The sequence below is a fragment of the Lampris incognitus genome, chromosome 21, assembly GCF_029633865.1.
Source record: "Lampris incognitus isolate fLamInc1 chromosome 21, fLamInc1.hap2, whole genome shotgun sequence".
Lineage (NCBI taxonomy): Eukaryota > Metazoa > Chordata > Actinopteri > Lampriformes > Lampridae > Lampris > Lampris incognitus.
In genome coordinates this window covers 5,487,657-5,509,283 of record NC_079231.1, presented here as the reverse complement: position 1 = coordinate 5,509,283, position 21,627 = coordinate 5,487,657, and the positions used below count along the sequence as shown (strand labels likewise).

At 46.6% G+C, this 21,627-nt stretch overlaps 1 protein-coding gene across 1 annotated transcript in view; it reads right to left on the bottom strand.

The window, feature by feature from the left end:
- Window positions 1-3,559: 3,559 nt before the first annotated feature.
- LOC130131510 (dedicator of cytokinesis protein 9-like) overlaps window positions 3,560-21,627 on the bottom strand; it is a 59,580-nt gene continuing 41,512 nt past the window's right edge. Inside the window, exons 40-52 of the mRNA XM_056301211.1 lie at window positions 19,892-20,074; window positions 19,639-19,752; window positions 18,354-18,569; window positions 16,435-16,492; window positions 14,495-14,601; window positions 12,777-12,899; window positions 11,543-11,656; window positions 9,649-9,795; window positions 8,357-8,567; window positions 6,736-6,926; window positions 6,508-6,608; window positions 5,271-5,409; window positions 3,560-4,232 (exon numbers count right to left, since the gene is read on the bottom strand). Of these exons, the coding sequence (XP_056157186.1) occupies window positions 4,116-4,232; window positions 5,271-5,409; window positions 6,508-6,608; window positions 6,736-6,926; window positions 8,357-8,567; window positions 9,649-9,795; window positions 11,543-11,656; window positions 12,777-12,899; window positions 14,495-14,601; window positions 16,435-16,492; window positions 18,354-18,569; window positions 19,639-19,752; window positions 19,892-20,074 (1,821 nt within the window). The 3' untranslated portion in view covers window positions 3,560-4,115. The remainder of the gene's footprint in view (window positions 4,233-5,270; window positions 5,410-6,507; window positions 6,609-6,735; window positions 6,927-8,356; window positions 8,568-9,648; window positions 9,796-11,542; window positions 11,657-12,776; window positions 12,900-14,494; window positions 14,602-16,434; window positions 16,493-18,353; window positions 18,570-19,638; window positions 19,753-19,891; window positions 20,075-21,627) is intronic.

The following is a 21,627-nucleotide window of genomic DNA, read 5'->3' as shown; positions in this document are numbered from 1 at the left end:
AACAACAACCAAATCAGGGTATGTGCCTTCACACCCCGGGCGCCTGCTGTCACCAACTCTGAGTGTGAAGACACTGCTGGGCCCACAGTGGGCTCAGCAGTGCAAGTTCGGGTCTTACTTATACTGCCCACGGAGAAGACGAGAACTTGACATGAACTTCAATCCGGCCCCGCATCTTTACCGTCCTCATAATGCGACTCCAAGCCAGATTCTGCCGACTGGTGCCGGTCACGGTTTGCAGAGGGGTCCTCTCCTCTGTGGGCGTCTGACGTCTCTGGACAGAGAAACCGGTGCTCATCACTTCTCAGCTGACGATTAGGACAGGGAAAAGTGGACACACAACGCTGGGCGTCCAGCATTTAGACAAATACATGGAGAATAACTGAACGACCCGACAAGACAGTGCTATAGATGAATGAACTCGAAATGCTGTCTCTTGAGACTGTCCTCTTTCTCCACTATTTTCGATGGGCAAAGTGCGACTAATGTCCATGTGCAACATACATGCACACTCAGAGACTTGTCCTCAGGGTGTGTTAAGGTACCGCAGTATTTAAGATGTCTTGCCAAACAGTTTTGACATCTTTTGCACAGATGAGCAGTATTTTCAGCTGTTTTCTATAAATCACCTTTTCTTTATGTCTAGTTGCCTTCGGTGTTACATGTCCATATAGCCGACGGAATATTTCTTAAAAAATTGACAGCTGAAAATGACGACAATTGATCGAGGATGTTCTATATGATGGCTGGATAGCATGAATACGTGACATCATATCAACTGTTGGGGATAATATTTGAGAGAGATTGACAGAGTACTTCCATCCATCCGTTATCCGAGCCGCTTATCCCAACCAGGGATGCTGGAGCCTATCCCAGTAGTCACTGGGCAGCAGGTGAGGAGACACCCTGGATAGGCCGCCAGGCCATCACAGGGCTGACACACACACACACACACACACACACACACATTCACACCTAAGGACAATTTAGTATGGCCGAGTCACCTACATGTCTTTGGACTGTGAGAGGAAACCGGAGCACCCGGAGGAAACCCACACAGACACGGGGAGAACATGAAAACTCCACACAGAGGACGACCTGGGACGACCCCCAAGGTTGGGCTACCCCGGGGCTCGAACCCAGGACCTTCTTCTTGTGAGGCAACCATGCTAACCACTGCACCGCCGTGTTGGCAAAGTACTTTTGTATGTATATATTACCATACGCTACTATATTGTTACTATATATAACACTATATTGACCTCTGATCTTAAATGGTACCGTCCATTCTGTCACTTTAAACAGGGGTGTGTTATGTCACGTGATTATCTAATATGGTTTATGGGAGGTTTTTTTGTTTTTTTTTGGATCCCCCCGCCCCCCCACCCCTTTTCTCCCCAGTTCTACCTGTCCAATCACCCCACTCTTCCAAGCCGTCCCGGTCGCTGCTCCACCCCCTCTACTGATCTGGGGAGGGCTGCAGACTATCACATGCCTCCTCCGATACACGTGGAGTCGACAGCTGGTTCTTTTCACCTGACGGTGAGGAGTTTCACCAGGGGGACGTAGCGCGTGGGAGAATCACGCTATCCCCCCCCCCCCAGCCCCGCCCCCAAATAGGTGCCCCGACCAACCGGAGGAGGCGCTAGTGCAGCGACCAGGACACATACCCACATCCGGCTTCCCACCTGCAGACACGGCCAGCTGTGTCTGTAGGGACGCCCGACCAAGCCGGAGGTAACTTGGGAATTCGAACGGTTAATCCCCGTGTTGGTAGGCAACGGAATAGACCGCCACGCCACCCAGACACCCCAGGTTTATGGGAGTTTCAACATGGCAATTTTCTGTTGTGGTAATTCTGAGGAAGAGCTACTCACTCCGAACGTCACGACCACAAGTCCTTCCTCCAGGAGCCCTCTGGTGAATGGACTGCACAGCCACCTCAGCTAACCGATGACAACACGCAGCATGTTCTTCCCATCCGACCAAAGCCACCATCGCCGTTTGTACACAACTTCCCGCCGCTCCTCAGCACGAGGCATTGACACAGTCCCGCCGCGGAGCTGCCGCATGTCTCCGTGTGTTGAGTGACAGTTGGGAGTCTGCAGCTGCTGCCGTGCAGATAAGGACGGTGGCGGGCCGCTTCTGCAAACAAGACGAGAGGCTCCGTTAGCGATAATCTGCTATATTATTCAAAACCATCGCCGCTCCTTCTGCACGCTGCGCGCTCCAGAGAGGTTTCCTCAGACTATGTGGTGCATTTTAATACCTTTAGTCAGGATGGAGAGTTTCAAACGCGTTATGCCGAGAGGAGAAATGACCTTCTTCTAATCCTATCAGTAAAATGACTGACTGACTTGACTCCTCGGCGACCGGTCTGTCTGTTTCACTGAAAAGCAAACTGAGATGCGTTCAGGAACCAGACATCAAAATCGTCACATATAAGTAGATTTTATTTATTTAAAAGTTTTGGAGTGTATTTACATGAGTGGTTATTAGAAATATTTTGGTTTTTTTTTACTCCGGCAATAATAAAAAGGCATTTATCTGAAGGACAAAGAAACACGGGGGGGGGGGGGGGCAGACATCGTCACGCCCTCATCTCACGTTACACAGTCTTTCCTCATGTCTTTGGCAAGAGTGGTCTCCTGTGCAGTAGGTAGCCGTGGTAAAAGTATAGAAAATATTGCACGCCGTTTTCGTCACCGTAAAGTAAGTAAGGACACTAGGCTTCACTTTTGATCCTACCGGGATCACACGCACACACATTTCCCCGTTGAGTCCGTCGATCTAAACAGTGGGTCTCGTCTCCGAAATGTCTGTCTTAGAAGAGGAGAAGATGAGATCTGCACATACGAAACACGTTTGCTGTCCTCGACAAGGCTTTGACGGACAGCAGTAGAAAAAAAAAAATGAGATGAAAAAATAATGGGTCTCAATTTATCTGTTTACAGTAGTGGCATCCCCCCACCCCCGACCCCCACCCCTTCAAAAAAAAGTCGACCTTCTCTTCACACACACACACAAATACTGTACATGAATGAGAGCGTCAATAGAAAAGACGAGAAGATGGAGAGAGCCAAGATACAGAATTGCGAGACCCCCCTGTAAGGACAGACCTGCCAAATAGGAAGAGGAAACGGTCCCCAGGGTTTGATTTAACCTGCTGGGAGCTGCTAATCACAGTTTAGGATACTGATGTACGAATCTGACTTTCACATACTTTCTCATGATTGTCTGAACTTTCGCACACTCACTCTTTTGTCTTTTGTTACAAAACCAGCCCATATGGCAAACTTTTTTCTTTTTCCCCCTTTTTCGCCCCAATTATACTCGCCCAATTAGCCCGCTCATCCGAGCCGTCCCGGTCACCGCTGCACCCCCTCTGCCGACCCAGGGAGGGCTGCAGACTACCACATGGCTCCTCCGACGCATGTGGAGTCACAAGCCGCTTCTTTTCCCCTGACAGTGAGGAGTTTCACCAGGGGGGACGTAGCGCATAGGAAGAGCACGCTATTCCCCCCAATTCCCCCTCCCCCCCCCCGAACAGGCACCCCAACCGACCAGAGGAGGTGCAAGTGCAGCGACCAGGACACATACCCACATCTGGCTTCCCACCCACGGACACGGCCAATTGTGTCTGTAGGGACGCCCGACCAAGCTTGGCGGCTACACAGGAATTCGAACCGATGATCCCTGTGTTGGTAGGCAACGGAATAGACCGCCACGCCACCCGGATGCTTCCCATGTGGCAAACTTAAGTGGGCTTAGACAAACCATAAACAAAGTACAAGCAATTACTACTTGGCCAGTTTCTGTTAAGCCAACAATATCAAGCCAGTGTTGTTGCCAAAGGTTGAAAGTTAATAGTCTTCACTGGAGTCTCCATAGGAAACAAGTGCAATGAGCCGACTGATGCGGGGGTGGTGAATTTCACATTTTCCAACTGTCTCAAAGAGCGAAGGATGAACGGGAATAGAGAAAAAAAAAAAAGAGGTTGATGTCAGAGTACATCCAAGGTAAAATCCATCCAGACTGGTGCAACCACTTTGATTGGCAGCTAGCATAACCAGTCCTCAGTGTCGTCGGGTAATGAGTCGGACCGGGAGTCCGGGTCAAAGCATGCCGGTCGAACTGTGTGGGTTGGCGTTGGTTTGCGTGCCGCTGATGGCGTTGAAGATGCCCAGAGAGTCAGAGAGAGCATTCCTCGTACCATCTTCCACTGGGTTAATCTTAAAAAAAAGAGAAGAGATGTGCAAGGGGGGGGGGGTCAACATTTTCAGTTTGAAGTTTCTTCTTTGCAGAAATATGATGCACAAACACAAGTCTACCGGTTCAGTACATGCAGTGAATAAAAAGGCAGCATTACCATCCAATCTGCTCAGGCCAGCATAAAGACAGCAGAGATGAGAAGGAGGTTAGTAACAACGTGCAAAAGGTGAAAGGATAGGTCCCTACACTAACGCCATTTCAACAGCATACGCTTAATAAACAAACATCCCAGCAGGAAAACTGGAAAACTGGTACAGTTGATATTGAACTTAAGTTGTCATTACAGTTATCATCATTTAATAATTTGTACTTTAAAAGGTTATTTATTATTCAGTACGCTTTTCTGTGACTTCTCTGTGATGTACCTTTTCCTGGTGTGAAACATGCACTCCCGACATTCACAGTGGATTTATGTTGATGTTAAAGCTGCTACGAGGAGTTTTTAACTGACTATTTTTCAGTCTCAGATTAATTTTGATGCCCCAGAATGACCCACATATTAAAATGAGACCACCAGCAAGAAGGTCAGCTATGTCTACCAACATGGGGATCGCCGGTTCGAATCCCCGTGTTACCTCCAGCTTGGTCGGGCATCCCTACAGACACAATTGGCCGTGTCTGCAGGTGGGAAGCCGGATGTGAGTATGTGTCCTGGTTGCTGCACTAGCACCTCCTCTGGTCGGTCGGGGCACCTGTTGGGGGGGGGGCGGGGTAGTGTGATCCTCCGAAGCGCTACGTCCCCCTGGCAAAACTCCTCACTGTCAGGTGAAAATAAGCGGCTGGCGACTCCACATGTATTGGAGGAGGCATGTGGTAGTCTGAAGCCCTTCCTGGATCGGCCTGGGGGGGGGCGCCCGGGACGGATCGGGAGAGTGGGGTAATTGGCCGGATACAATTGAGGAGGGAAAAAAAAATCTAGATCCTCGTAGCAGCTTTGAGTATTTATTGTCAGCACTCATATGTTACTAGAGACTTATTGTTGTCCTTTATTGCCCCACCTGCTCATGCATGATGTTGGACAGCTCCCGGGCCAGGTCTCTGTAGTTGGCTTTCATCTCGTCGTGGTACTCCTGCTGGTCCTCTTTGATCAGTCGCTCATTCACCCCCAACGCCTGGCCGCAGGCGTCCACAAACTGCCTGAAGAGAAAAACACAGATTCCACAGTCAAGCACCTGCTTATCCGGAGTCATTTTCAGTCAAGATGAGGGACGACTATGCGAGCTACTTCTGAAATTACAGAGTTCTTGAAAAATAGAAAACGAGAATCTGAAATGTCCTGTCCATCACTGAAAGGTGTGCTGCAGGGTGCAGGTGCCGCAAGGTGCCTGGACCAGACGCTAATGATGATAAACGGGTTTACTGGCCATCACTGCTAAAATTTACAAAAAAAACGCTCTCCCTTGGGGCATCCAGGTGGAGTGGTGGTCTATTCCGTTGCCTTCCAGCACAGCGATTGTCGGTTCGAATCTTCCTGTTACTTCCTGTTACCTCCGGCTTGGTCGGGTGTCCCTACAGACACAATTGGCCGTGTCTGCAGGTGGGAAGCCGGATGTGGGTATGTGTCCTGGTCGCTGCACTAGCGCCTCCTCTGGTCGGTCGGGGCGCCTGTTCGGGGGGGGGGGATAGCGTAATCTTCCCATGTGCTACGGCCCCCTGGCGAAACTCCTCACTGTCAGGTCAAAAGAAGCGGTTGGCGACTCCACGTGTATCGGAGGAGGCACATGGTAGTCTGCAGCCCTCCCTGGATCGGATGGAAACTCCAAGCTTGGGGTGCATGTGGGGGTACTGTACGTCAGTGTTTTTCATTTTGTGTTATATGTAGGTGCACACAGTTTCAATTTGGGGAGAATTTGTTCAACAGGCATAGGGAGGAAATTTTGTCCTGACACCTTCCTTCCTTACAGCTACTAAAGAAGTGAACAAAGGGATGTATTACGTAACAAATCTGGGTGCTGATTAGATAACAGTCCAGTATAAGCACCATGCTGATATGACAGGACGATTATAAAACAAGGAAAGAAGAAAGATTCCAGTCAAAGTAGAGGGGTTTTCCTTTTTAACACGACACCAATGATTACATGAACTGGCTTGGCATTAGCAAACACGATTTTCCACAATTCAAATCTGACTGCCTCCAGCAAACAATCTATGTCGGTTGTTTTTTGATGGACAAAATAGGGGCGAGAGAGAAGACAGGGAGGGAAACTGAGGTTAAAGGAAGTTGCCGGTGTCTACCTGAAGACCTCTTTGAGCTGTTTAACCTTGTTGTCTGGGTATTTCTTGGCACTACCATTATCTAGGAAGGCTCTGGCATATGCCAGTGGACCAGCATTTACCTGGAGAAAAACAGAGGTCAAAGGTCATGAAATAGACAACTTACATAGAAAAGATAGCATCATTGTCCTGTATTTTCATCATGTAGTGTGTTGTACAGGACAGAGAATGTCGATTTTGTGTCATCACCTGCACACTGATGCTGCCCTGCAGTTTCAGCTGCAGGCGGATCATGTCCACCTCCGATGCTGAGCACAGCAGCCGCAGCTCGGCCACTTTGGCACTCATCTCATCTATGGCCACCTCGATAGGGCTTAGGTCCGTCTGGTGTTGGTACATGACCGCTATGCGCTTCTTCACATACGGGAAGCAGTGGGTTGCTGGTCAAGAGAAGGAAGAAAAATGGAGGCACATCACTGCTTTTGTGTATTTTTTAAGTTTTGGCCCAAAGATACTGTTCAGAACATTATGTTTATTCTTGTTCTCAGGAACAAATACCATCAGGAAAAAGGAAGCATATAGTAAAAGGGGAAATGTGTTATTAAATGATAAATGAGACATCAATATCATTTAGTGTGTCCATTAAGCCAAATCACTATAACCCAACGTGACTACAAACAAGGCAAGATAACACCTGAACTTTGGGACGAGGTGTACTGCGCAATAATAAACCCTGCCTTGCTCACGCTGATTAAACGGACACTTTGACAGTTCACTGACACCCGGGGAAAGACTCCAGCGACAAGTTCTCCTTATCACCAACTACGGTAAATCACCAGGAAAACCATCACAACAGGAAGACGTTTATGTCGGGTGATGAGTGGGCACACCAGTGTGGAGGGAAGGCTTGGTGTTATTATAGTGAATCGCCAAACAACTGACTCAAAGAAACCACAGGGCGTCCGGGTAGCGTGGCGGTCTATTCTGTTGCCTACCAACACGGGGATCACTGGTTCGAATCCCTGTGTTACCGCCGGCTTGGTCAAGCGTCTCTACAGACACAATTGGCTGTGTCTGCGGGTGTGAAGCTGGATGTGGGTATGTGTCCTGGTCGCTGCACTAGCACCTCCTCTGGTTGGGCAGGCCGCATGTTCGGGAGGAAGGGGGAACTGGGGGGAATAGCGTGATCCTCCCACATGCTACGTCCCCCTGGTGAAACTCCTCACCGTCAGGTGAAAAGAAGCGGCTGGCGACTCCACATGTATCGGAGGAGGCATGTGGTAGTCTGCAGCCCTCCCCGGATCGGCAGAGGGGGTGGAGCAGCGACCGGGGACGGCTCGGAAGAGCGGAGAAATTGGACAAGTACAATTGGGGAGAAAAACGGGGGAAAATCCCTCCCAAAAAAAAAAAGAAATGGCAAGTTGGGCTGTGTGAAACTAAAGTTTCTTATTAAACCTAACTAAGGTTACATTTGTTACTTTGACATAGATGATGTCAATGTCAACGTGTGTCCACACGTGGTCTGAAAATGGCTATTATATATATATTACTACATGCATCCCCTATGACGGAATCTAATCAAATATGTCTGTATCACCTTTCTCTGCTCTCCGCTATCTATGACTTCGTGTCAATTTTTTAATATAACAATTCAACTGGATTTTACCAATATTTCCACAAATTCCAGTCTTGCACCATGTTTTTTGCATCTCCATGTCATCCGACGCAACCTGACAGACTAATTTGATAGTGACAATCCCATTCACCCAAGATGGTTTAAATTATTTGGATGGGGTAGCATGTTGTCTCAGCACGGCGCCATTTAGTGGTTGTAAAACACTCCTGTGCAGCTATAAACATGGAGACCTACTGGTGAGGACTGTTCGGCGTTTGCACTGCTCCTCCACCCCTCCCTGCTTCTTGCCCGACACAGTGAAGGGCGTCTCAAAGACGAAGCGTCGGATGTTGTGGCTCTTCTCGAAGTCCGTCTTCCTGTCCTCCAGCTCCTTGTCCTCCAGGTAGGGTGTGACGTGGGTCACCTGGATGTAGGCATACTTTGAGTCGAGGTCCTTTGGGTTCACCTGAGGGCAAATGGAGAACATGAGGATTTCGTTCACTACGTAGAAAACCTTAATATAGTTTGAATATAGTATGTTTGCCATTATAATACAAATATATGAAGCACTGTGCATGAAAGAGATACTGTTTTGTATCTATGGGGTTGATATGGGTTGTCTCTTCTCAGTTCTTTGAGCGTTGCCTTTCTGCAAATGTGAGCACTTGTCTCTTTAATGTAGAGTACACTATGCTCAGTAGATGTAGCATTTAGAATGCAATATTGTTTTGGGAGGGAATTTTCCCCAACTGTATCTGGCCGATTACCCCACCCCAAGTCGTCCCGGTCACTGCTCCACCCGCTCTGCTGACCTGGGGAGGGCTGCAGACTACAACATGCCTCTTCCGATACACGTGGAGTCGCCAGCCGCTTCTTTTCACCAGAGGGATGTAGTGCGTGGGAGGATCACGCTATTCCCACCAGTTCCCCTTCCACCCCCGAACAGGTGCCCCGACCCACCAGAGGGGCGCTAGTGCAGCGACCAGGACACATACCCACATCCGGCTTCCCACCTACAAACACGGCCAATTTTGCCTGTAGGGATACCCAACCAAGCCAGAGGTCACATGGAATAGACTGCTACGCAGTATGCAATATTTTCCAGCATGTGCAATATCTAGTATGCAGCAGTGAGTATGTCGCTTATATGAGCTTTGACAAAGCGTGTCCAAGTCCTGCTGCAAATGTTACCAAATACCAACTGCTCAACATTAATAGTGCAGGGGCAAGTAATGGGATATATATATGAAAATACTAAAAGCTGAAAAGACTACGAAAATAGTATTATCTGTACAGCTGTATAGTACGTGAAAGTAAATGAATACATGTATTAAAAACAGTAATAATAAAAGTGAAAGGAAATATTACCCAAACGAAAATGTTGAAGGTTATGAGTGTTTTCTCTGAACTATGCACTACAGACCTGCAATGACTCTTGATCTCCACACTCTTACACAACCAACAGGGTGTAACATTTACTGTAACGCTGCAGTTGACCTGTATGCACATAAATAAGTGTGCACATACACACACACAAATCCTCCCACCCTGCCAGAGTCCTGGATCATCTTGACGTTCTCCTGGCCAAACTTGTCCGAGTAAAGTTTGAGGAGCCTCTGGGAGATCTCAGACAGAGGAGTAAACTTGGGCTCCTTGTAAATGTACTCCTTGCCATCCTCATCCTCAAAGAAACCCTGTAGAGGAGAAGATACCAGTAAGAAACAGGAGTTCACCAATTTACCAAGTCAGTCTGTTTGTATATGTCACCCATGTTCTGGGTAAAACCTTGAAAATGATGCTTTACACCTGCAGTCCTGTTTACGCCGCAGGTTGTATATGAAACCATCACATCTTGTGATTCTGTAACGCTCTGATGAAGGTCTGTGTTTTAAAAGCTTTTATTCACATATAACAGGAATGTGATGAAGCCAGAGCATTGGTGGGGTATCTTTTCAAGGTTTGACTTGATAACACACAACCATCCATCAAGGCGTACAAAGGCAGTCATTGAGTTTCTTTCACAGAACATTTTGCCTGGGCCAAATTCAATTTACCTTGCTGATATTTTTCAGATGCAAAGCAAGCTACGTGAAAGACTTTTCGATCCCTGTGCACTTCACTGATGCATTTCAACCAAAATGAACAAACTGAACAGTGCCGCATCGAGAAGAGACAGGGTTGAGCCACATTTTCCACTTTAAAACCACAGCCATAAAAACTGTTGGATGTGAAATTATAGATGTCAGCTAGTCCGAAAATGGTAGATTCCTGGGAATATCCATGGATGTTTACAGCGATCCATGTAAATATATATAAATATCCATATATATAATAGCCATATAATAATATAACAAAAATAAATAAATAATAAACAAATAAAATTAATAATATAATTTCCATATATATAAATATATGTAAATATCCATGGATATTTACAGTGATCAGCATCATTAAAGGGTCATCCAGAGGTAAAATGGCTCATCATTACAAAGGCTACTGGGGAGGATTACATCACGGCAGCACATACTGTATAAATAACACGTATGAATCCTTTATTTTGTAATTCTTAGAAAAATATAAGCTGACAGCTGCACAAACATGAACGAAGCAAAGCAAAAAGCAGCGTGGAAAAGTGACAACAATGTTTACACGAGCGCTGCGTGAGGAAACCGATCCCTCGTGTTTCCTTTAAAAGCATGCAACTCCAGCCAAACACAAGGTTTCCATTCTGTCATTCCAGAGGCTAAACTTCACCACATCAGTGAAGATCAACTAATCATTGAGCCGCTGATTAGTTGAATCGGGGGATACGTGATCAGTGTGAGGCTACACCACAAAAGTACAAAAACACCCATTAAAACAAGTTCTTCTTGTTGCTGCAGTCATGAAGGCAGCTTTTGGTGCAAAACTAACAAGGTCACACTGCAGTGTGTCAAGCTTCAATGTAGGATAGTGCAAAAACGTCATGACGCACAGACACGGCACAGCACAGCGGGCCAACACACAAAGCCAGAACCTGCACACACTTACCGCGGCCTTGCAGGAGGAAGAGACAAGCAGAGATAGGTCTGTTAGAAAAGAGAGCTTTGGAAGGGCATTTAAAAGTGTGTGTGTATATGTGTGTGTGCGTGCATGTGTGTTGTGTATGTGCATGTTTGTGTGTGTGCATGCATGTATTTGTGTTGTGTCTGCATGTGTGTTGTGCATGCGTGCATGTGTTGTGTATGTGCGTGCATGTATGTGTTGTGTGTGTGCGTGCATGTATGTGTGCATGTGTACACAAGAAGAAAAGGTTTAGTGGGCAGTCAAGCATTTAGTCGATATTCCTAAGCAAAAATAAATAAGTAGCCTGTACTTGAATATTGTGTTCATAACAATAATGAGTTGTGTTACATCAACGCAGGAGTAATCGACACCGGTGTTGGCGTCATGGCAGCCTACCTGTCCAAAGAAGGCCACTCTGAAGTATGTACCCAGAAGTCTCTTGCCGGTGTGCATCACCTCCATAACTTTAGTGTAGGCCCGGTGCAGCGTGTCGTACAGGTGAGTCAGTTTCTGGTCCACAGGAAGCACAAACACAACTCAGACTGAACCAATGACCTGTGCACATTGCCGTACAACGGTTCTAATTTGTCAAAGAGAAACGTGGAGCGGTGTGACTGGAGCGTTGCAGAGCCTGACAGTAAGTCTGTCACGCATAAAACCAGCGCCTCCACTATTTTTTCTGTGAACCTTACAAACGGGGAAACGTTTTACTCCACCGTGTGTGCACCTTTTTTTGGTAAACCAAGCAGGAATCAGACCCTTCGCCCGAGCAGTGTTGGTGTGACCCTCTGCCCACTGAGCCGAACATAACACACCACCACGTGACGTCGATTATATCAAGAAGATCACGTGTCAGCTCCAAGTAAGGTCCATTTTTTTTCCTCCCTCCATTTTCTCCCCAATTGTATCCGGCCAATTACCCTACTCTTCCGAGCCGTCCCGGTCTCTGCTCCCCCCCTTCTGCCGATCTGGGGAGGGCTGTAGACTACCACGTCTCCTCCAATACATATGGAGTCACCGCCGCTTCAGTTCACCTGACAGTGAGGAGTTTCGCCAAGGGGGACGTAGTGCATGGGAGGATCGCGCTATTTCCCCCACTTCTCTCCCCCCCCCCCCTGAACGGGTGCCCCGACCGACCAGAGGAGGTGCTAGTGCAGTGACCAGGACACAGACCCACATCCGGCTTCCCGCCTCCAGACACGACCAATTGCGTCTGTAGGGACGCCCGACCAAGCCTGAGGTAACACGGTGATTCCCTGAGGTTTTTTGTTTTTATTCTTGATTTAAAATGTTATACCTTTCCCCCTTCATTCACACTGGATTGGAGTTCAAGAATACTTCTCATTATGCATGTACCTATGACAATAAAACTGAACTGAACTCAATTTGACATTGTCAAAGAACAGCAGATGTGGAGTGTCCGAATGTCCCGGGTAAAGTAGGCCCTGTCCTACCCCATATTTAACCTACGGTATGGATTATTGAGCTTTTTCGCTGGCGGATCCACAGGGAGCTAATATCTCCCATGGACGGCAGTCCTGTATGGGTTCACCAAACAACCCTCTTCCAGTCCTACTCTGGATCCGTTGTTAAAGGAACGGGAATCTGTTGGGTGTGACTGAACAATTACCTCAAAGTCCCGTCGCTGCTCATAAATGGGGATGATGAGCCTGTACACATCAGCGATGAGCTCGTATCGCTCCGCCTTCCACAGACCATCAGCGCACTCCTCTAACAGCTCCATCAGCACCTCCTGACAACACACACACACAAGAGAATACATCACCGAGCTCATAAACCTCCTAAAGCTACATTAAACCCAGCACAGAGAGGCGGATGGACCCAAACGTGGACACTTCCGCTTCATTTGTCCAGTCAGGCTTGAGCTGAGGTGAGCCGCGGTAGCATCTCACGGCGAGAACAGCAGATGGTGAAGGAAGTGCACCCGCCATGTTCCCATTTTTTATGGAGGGGTGATGGCACATTGAGCCCATAATGAAGGTTTTTTTCCCCCAGCAGACAGAAAGTTAAATGTGCTGTTTTTCCCGAGGATCTGTTGACCTACTCGTAAAACCTCACAGGTAACGGACGCTATCACTCGTCATCGTGTCCATATTTCCCAGGGTTAGATTTGTTGGCTCCAATTTTCACATCATCTCTTAGCACATGTGGCACTAAATCCCTATGCGCAGCTAGGGGGCGCTGTCAAGGGTAAAGCTAATGGAGACTGAAGGTATTAATAAGGTATTACTACTGAATCAGACTGTTTTCATCCAATCAGTTTTCTTCTTCTTTGTTTTTTGGATTTTTTCCCCCCTTTTTCTCCCCAGTTGTACCCGGCCAATCACCCCATTCTCTGAGCCGTCCCGGTCGCTGCTCCACCCCACCTGCCAATCCATCCAATCAGTTTTCTCACGATGAATTATAATGCCGTCTTCGAAAACCTCCTCGCTTTTTCAGAACTAACCTATCACACACCATTAAACATCCTCTCTGTTTGTACAGTGCAGAGTTCAGGTTGATGCTGTCTCAGATAACTTCTCAAGCATATTTCCGCCATCACCTCAGTTATTTGCGACAAGATCAACGGGTGTGCTGAGCCCTGATCCAAAGTCTACAATACACGATTTACTGTATTTGGGTCATCCACTAACTGCAGAGAGCAACTGATCCTCAGTGCTGCAGTAAGAGCTCCTGCGAAATTAAATTTTGATATATTCTCTGCACCACTGCACTTTATCACTTCTTAGTTCACCTGTGTAAGTCAATTCTTGTGTATATATCTGAAGATTGTTGTGTTGTAGTGTTGTTAAGTACACTGAGACAGCCATGAAATCGGAGTCAAATTCCATGATTGTGCAAACCTACATGGCCAATAAAAATGATTCTGATTGTCTTGTGAAATGCAGTGTGGTTAGTCGACCACAGTGTGCATGCTCGTTCTGGTGCCAATTTCCTCATGACGATGATTGAGCAGAGTCTTGTTTTGTTCAAAACTATGGTTAAAGTGGCCCTTCAGAAAACTGGAAGGCCATCCAGCTATCCATCCATTATCCGAGCCACTTATCCTGCTCTCAGGGTCACGGGGATAATGCAGCCTATCCCAGCAGTCACTGGGCGGCAGGCGAGGAGACACCCTGGACAGGCTGCCAGTCCATCACAGCCCCACCCACCCACCCCCACACACACCTAGGGACAATTTAGTACGGCCGATTCACCTAACCTACATGTCTTTGGACTGTGGGAGGAAACCCCACACAGAGAACGACCCAGGACGACCCCCTACCCAGGGCTAGAACCCAGGACCTTCTTGCTGTGAGGTGACCGCACTAACATAGAAAGTCATACCTCATTAAAGTGAACGTCTTGCATCCCTACGTCCTCCATCATGGCTGCCTCCTCGTCGATGTTTGGAGTGATGACGCGGAAGGCCGAGCATCCCTGTCTGAACATACCTAACGTGTACCAACATAAAGACATAGATAGGCAGGCAGGCCCAGGTGAAACTGGTGTATGAGGGAAACCACACAAATAAAAACTGAGTTTGTCTGAATTCTTTTTTTTGGGGGGGGGGGGGATTTTTTTTGCCCCTTTTTTTCTCCATAATTGTACTTGGCCAATTACCCCACTCTTCTGAGCCGTCCTGGTCGCCGATCCACCCCCTCTTCCGATCCGGGGGAGGGCTGCAGACTACCACATGCCTCCTCCCATACATGTTGAGTCTCCAGCCGCTTCTTTTCACTTGACAGTGAGGAGTTTCGCCAGGGGGATGTAGCACGTGAGAGGATCATGCTATTCCCCCTAGTTCCCCCTCCCCCCTGAACAGGCGCCCCGACCGACCAGAAGAGGCGCTAGTGCAGCGACCAGGACACAAACTCACATCCGGCTCCCCACCCGCAGACACGGCCAGTTGTGTCTGTAGGGACGCCCGACCAAGCCGGAGGTAACATGGGGATTTGAACCAGCGATCCCCGTGTTGGTAGGCAATGGATAGACCACTACGCTAGCCGGACGCCCGTTTGTCTGAATTCTGACAACCAACATTTGTGTTGATGAGAAAATACTCCCCAAAAATATATAGCTATTACACATTCATATCTATCATGCCTTTCAAGTTTCAAACACTCAAGACCTACGACCTTTTTTTTCCAGGTTTGTAAAGACCAGGACGCTCTTGGTGTAATGATGCCCTATCTTGCGAATGCCCCTATAGCGACTAATTCTTCATAATTTGTTTGAAAAATATTTGCGCTCGATCCGATGAGGGTAAATACAGTATAATTGTACCATGACAGTAGGGCGGATGCTGTGCTTGCAGAACCGCACCGTGTTTAAGACTTCTGCTGTTCTTAAGAAATGAGAAGACAAAGGGGTCGCTTTGTTTTCAAGACCACCCGTGTGCTCAGCCCTGCTTTTCTGACAAGTATTTGGACTCCCAGGGCCCCACATGTTGACTTGCTGAGCTGCTGACGTGAGTCCAACCTGTCCGTCGTGTTACATAACAAGACCTCCCCAGATTCAAACTCACTTTACGTTATCAGGGCTGATATGCAGAGAAAACAAACAATGGATCTTATCTGCAGAGTGTGGTTAGTCTCTGACATTGAAACAGACACGTGACCCTTGTGCGAGTGCTCGGGCAGCATCGGAGAGGCAGGCATGTGTGTGTGTGTGTGTGTGTGTGTGTGAATATCAGTGCATATGTGTGGTGTGTCTCTGCACATTACAGTGTGTGTGTGTGTGTGTGTGTGTGAATATCAATGCATATGTGTGATGTGTCTCTGCACATTACACTGTGTGTGTGTGTGTGTGTGTGTGTGTGTGTGTCACGACCACAGCAAAAAATGTTATTGTGCTTATTTAAATCCTACCACACCCATTTAGTGGTAGGATTAAGAGTCTTAAGAGTCAACAGATAGTTGAAATTACTCTTTACAATACATAGTACTGTAAATCCAGCAAATTTATACACAAAACTATCTAACTTGTTCGTTTTTTTTTTTGTTAAGATGGATCTTTATAAGATAAGAACCCTAAAAGAACCAACCAGCCTCACCTTAACATCCTGCTGTATCTAATTCTACGGCAGTCAATCTCAGCATTAAAAGACTTTTGACTTTATTAAATCAGTTATTGTCTGCTTACTGTGTAAGATTGATGAGCAATTACCGCAGAAGGTCATTAATTTTATGAGTTGATGGCAATCATAAAAAGAGTTCAAATGTGCAGCAGTTAAGAATGAACATGCCGCCACCATAATGGGCACACCGATGAAGCTTTAAACTCACCTTTCCTCCACAGGTACTCAGCCACCAGAGCAGCCACGTGAACACAACACATGGCGGACTGCAGACAAAACACAAACACACAGAACATTTAGCAAATCTAGCAAAGAAGCAGTGTACCAGACACAAAAACTGCTTTTAGCGCCGGCTACTGGCTAAATATTAGAGAAAGAGACAAGAGAAAGGCACTTTATTTTGTCATTGTATTCTTACCATGAATGTGTTCTCTGCATTTAACCCATCCTATTGTACAGGAGCAGAGGGCAGCCGCAGTGCCCGGGGACCAACTCCAGTTCTTCTTTCCATTGCCTTGCTCAGGGGCACAGGCAGGAGTATTAACCCTAAGAGGCATGTCTTTTTGATGGTGGGGGAAAACTGGAGCACCCGGAGGAAACCCACCGCAGACATGGGGAGAACATGCAAACTCCACAGAGAAAGGACCTGGGACGGCCTGGGGTTCAAACCCAGGACCTTCTTGCTGTAAGGCAGCAGTGCTAACCCCTGGGCCACCGTGCAGCCCAATATTAAGTAATAAATATTAAATATCCATCCGTCCATTATCTGAACCGCTTATCCTGCTCTCAGGGTCGTGGGGATGCTGGAGCCTATTCCAGCAGTCATTGGGCGGCAGGCGGGGAGACACCTTAGACAGGCCGCCAGGCCATCACACACTCGGACAATTCCAGCGATATTAATTATAAAATAAATATCATTTTAAGTCGTTCCTCTTCATTAGTATGATTAAAGCAGGTTCCCTGGTTCCTGTGTATCTGTGCCGGCCATGCCGGGGTTAAGAGTCATTTAATGGAGACAAAATAGGAGCTGGAAACGAAAGCGTTTACAAATGTTTCATTTTTTTAATTTTATGTATTTATACTGTTTTTATTTTCATTCTTATTCATTTGGTCTTTTTCATTTATTTTCTTAACTTCCCCTGTGCTCATGTCAATTCAATTCAAATGCTTTATTGGCATGACGTCACACTACATATTGCCAATGTCCTTTGGTCTTATTGCCTCGTCTGGTTTTATTTCTTTTGTAAAGCACTTTGTAACATCGTTAAGAAAAGTGCTATATAAATAACGTTTATTATTTTATGATTATAAATACAATAACTGAACAATCTACTCCTTAAAAATTTATTTTCTAGTCCGCGGTGGCGTAGCGGTCTAAGCATCGGCTTGGTGTCGATGCAGTTGCCCACTGGGGACTGGGGTTCGCGCCCCGGTCTCGTCAGATCCGACTATGGCCGGACTCGATGAAGCAGCAATCATTGGCATCGCTGTCTTCGGGAGGGGGGCGGAGTCGGCTTGTGTTCGTCATGTGAATGCGTCTCTGTGTGTGTCGGAAAAACAGTGGTTCGGCTTGGATTTGCCTTGTCACGAAAGTGGGGAGGCGTCTCCTTCGAGACTGCCGGCCGGAGAGATGCAGTTGGCGAACGCATGCAATACGAGGGTGGGTGTTTGAATTAAAATAGGGATCAATTGGCCACTAAATTGGGAGAAAAAAGGGAAAAATCAGAAATAAATTTATATATTAAAAAAAAATTTATTTTCTGCCTAAATGGTGGCCTCTAGTGTTCATAGAGACGAATGACATTGAGAGCCTTCAATAAACGACAGCAAAAACTCTTGGCCCGCTCTAAATCCTGCTGTTTTTTTTAATGCAAAAATCTGGTGAGTGATTGGACCATGAGTCATTTTCCTTGTAATAATCACTACCACTCAGCAATATCAACTGATGATTTCATGCTTCTGAAAAGCAGGAATCTTGCAATCTTACTACATATTGCATTTTTGAATAATTAGGAAGGGATATTAAATAACGGGCCAATGAAAAGAAAGTTTCTGCTTACACAAAGCCTAATCCAGACATCTGCCATAGCTAGAGGTTAAATTGTTAAGGGCGATCCCGGTGCATACCTCTGACAGGTCTCCGTTCTTGATGTGGATGCGGGCCATGCTGTCCAGCCAGGTCTTGCGGAGCTCAGGGGTGCTGGTGTAGGACTTGGCCAGGCTGTACTGGAGGTCCACCAGCATCTCTGGATCGTTCTCGTGCTCCTTCATCTGCTCCGTGGCCATCAGCACTGTCCGGATACGCTTCATCAGGTCCTTAACATCTGATGGGAACGCTGTGTGCTGCGGACCAGAAAATGGAGACGTCGGTTTTAATCTGAAATTTTGCTGACAGCTGAGTAATGCTGAACAGGCTAGGAATTTGACTTTGTGTATTTTCAGCCTAGAAACATAAGGCCATACAAGAAACGCAGTAAAGCAGAAAAACACAGAGTATTAAACAATCTCTACAAGAGATCATCTTTATACCCAATTTAGTTATGTAATTAAAAAAAAAAGCATTGCTTGTTTTTAGACAAAATTTGTCTAGTTATTAACAACTGTCTGCTATTAACACTGTTTTTGCAAACATACAAGAATCCATCGTTGCTGTCGACAAATCATGACCATCGTGTACTACTACTACTACTTTTGGCTGCTCCTGTTAGGGATCGGCACAGTGGATCCTCCGTTTCCATCTTCCTGTCTTCTGCATCTTTCTCTGTCACGCCAGCCACCTTCATGTCCTCCCTCACTACATCCATAAACCTCTTCTTTGGCCTTTCTCTTTTCCTCTTCCCTGGCAGCTCCATATTCAGCATCCTTCCCCCAAATATACCCAGCATCTCTCCTCCACACATGTCCAAGCCATCTCAATATTGGCTCTCTTGCTCGTTTCCAAACTGCCCAACCTGAGCTGTCCCTCTAATATACTCGTTCCTAATCCTGTCCTTCTTCATCACTCCCAATGAAAATCTTAGCATCTTCAACTCTGCCACCTCCAGCTCCACCTCCTGTCTTTTCGTCAGTGCCACTGTCTCCAAACCATACAACATAGCTGGTCTCACTACCATCTTGTAAATCTTTCCTTTAACTCTTGCTGGTACCCTTCTGTCACAAATCACTCCTGACACTCTTCTCCACCCACTCCATCCTGCCTGCAATCATGACCATCATAGTAGATTTAAAAAGTTGTGAAGAATAATTCCTATCTCAGGTTGCTCTCAGCAGTGACTACTCTTATTTATGGCTATTGTGCTGCAGCCATTCTCCGGTCTTGTGGTTTCTGCATTTAAAACAACTGGAACATTATTGGCTTGAGCTCATAGATCCTCTTTGTAAATGATGCCAGGAGGCAATGTCTGCCCCTCACCTTGATATTCTTGTCACTGTTGGCACAGTTGTTGATGATGGAGAGAGACTGCTGGAAACGGGTCCCTCCGATGCCGATGACGTCAGCGATGAGCTGACTGACCGCAATGACCACCTGGACGAGAGGAGAGGGAGGACATACAAAGTCAATGCTGCACAAATGGCAAAAAATTTTAAAACACACAGAAACACACTTACACAACTAGACTAGTACAGAAAGACAAAGAAAGACACACATGCGCACACACACACACCTGCAGGTGAGTTCGTACGAAGGACTTGCGGCCCGTGTAGTCGAAGTTGCTCTTCATGAGGAAGTAGAGTAGCTGGGCTGCGTCGGAGCGGATGGAGCTCAGCTTGGAGTTACAGCACTTGAGAATTTCGTAGCACAGAGACGCACACATGTCTGCACGGCCGTCGAAGAACGTACAGGGGAACTAGAGCCAAACACACAGAGGGGTAAGATTTAAATCACAATCCTCTGGCTTGCTGCGCTCCTGCATTGTTCTTGCTGTACCTCGCCTTTCTCTCCCCGTTCTGGAACACATACGCAGTACACACACCAAATGATAGGCCTAGCGTTTGCGGGACAGGTGATGTGTGAGCCATTTGGGTGGAGGCGAGGCGGGCGGTTGAGATCTTGCCGACGATGCTCCTTCCCCAGCTTGCACCTTGATAATATACCGAAATTTTAATCTGATCACACTATCTTAGTACCCTAACATCCACACAAACCATAGTCCAAACAACACCCACTACCAGGTCAGGATTGGCTGGGCAGGAGGGTTGTGAGTGATTCAGGTCTGATGAGCCTGAATGACTCATAGCCCCACAACCATCAGCGTGAGAAGGACCCCCCCCCCTAGTGGTCCCTAGTGGCAGTAGTGGCTGTGTACATTTTTTACATTAATGTAAAATAACTAATAAAGATACGAGCGTTTGTTCGGAGAGTGCACCTTCATAGAAAATGCACTGAATAGGCTATAACCCCTATACGGAAAATCGCTTACTCTAGTGCAATAGCTCAGTCAATAAATCCAAGACCCAGGTTCGATTCCGGTGTGAACATACTGTTTTTGTTTTTAAGCAGTAACGTAAGACACGAGTAAAATTTATTCTATAAGAATAAAACTATCACTATCTCCTCTGTCACACCAGCCACCTGCATTTCCTCCCTCACCACATCCATAAACCTCCTCTTTGGCCTTCCTCTTCTCCTCTTCCCTGGCAGCTCCATATTCAGCATCCTTCTCCCAATACACCCCGCATCTCTCCTCCACACATGTCCAAATCATCTCAGTCTTGAGTTTTAATTTCTTTGTTAGTTACCTTACATCAACGTGTATAAAACTGCTCCCACTACGATGTTCCGGAAGCTTCTTGTTGGCAGCATACAGCCCATATAGTTCCACAGCCTATATAGTTCCATATTTATGACATTTTAAATGAAACATTAAATGCGTCGAAATCACGTCTTTGTGTAGACCTCATTTTGCCGACCAGTGCAGCAAGACTTTGGAGAAATACCTTCACACTTCAACATCGTCTCCCTTTCAACTTACAACTGAACAAATTAACAGAATGATTCAACAAATTTGTGCTTTTTTGTGACACACTGATGTACCAACCCCATTTTAGCGAGTTGGAAAGAGGGTGAAAAGAGGTCTCAGACGTTCAGACCGGATGTCACTCAGTTTTCAATTAGAACTCAACGTTGAAATCCCGGTTGGCGCTCACTGGGCTATTTAGAACAGTGTTTCTCAACCGGGGGTCCGCGGACCCCTAGTGGTCCGTGGTGTAATTGCAAGGGGTCCGTGAAAATAAAATATATTTAAAAAAAGATCCTATGACATTTATAGAAATAGGATTATTTTACTCAAATGTGACTGAGACCTTTATCTACCTAAACTATAAAGGGTAACAGGACTTTTTTCTCTAATTACATCTGTTTCACAAGTGTAATTTATTGTATTTTAATAAGAGATCTCGC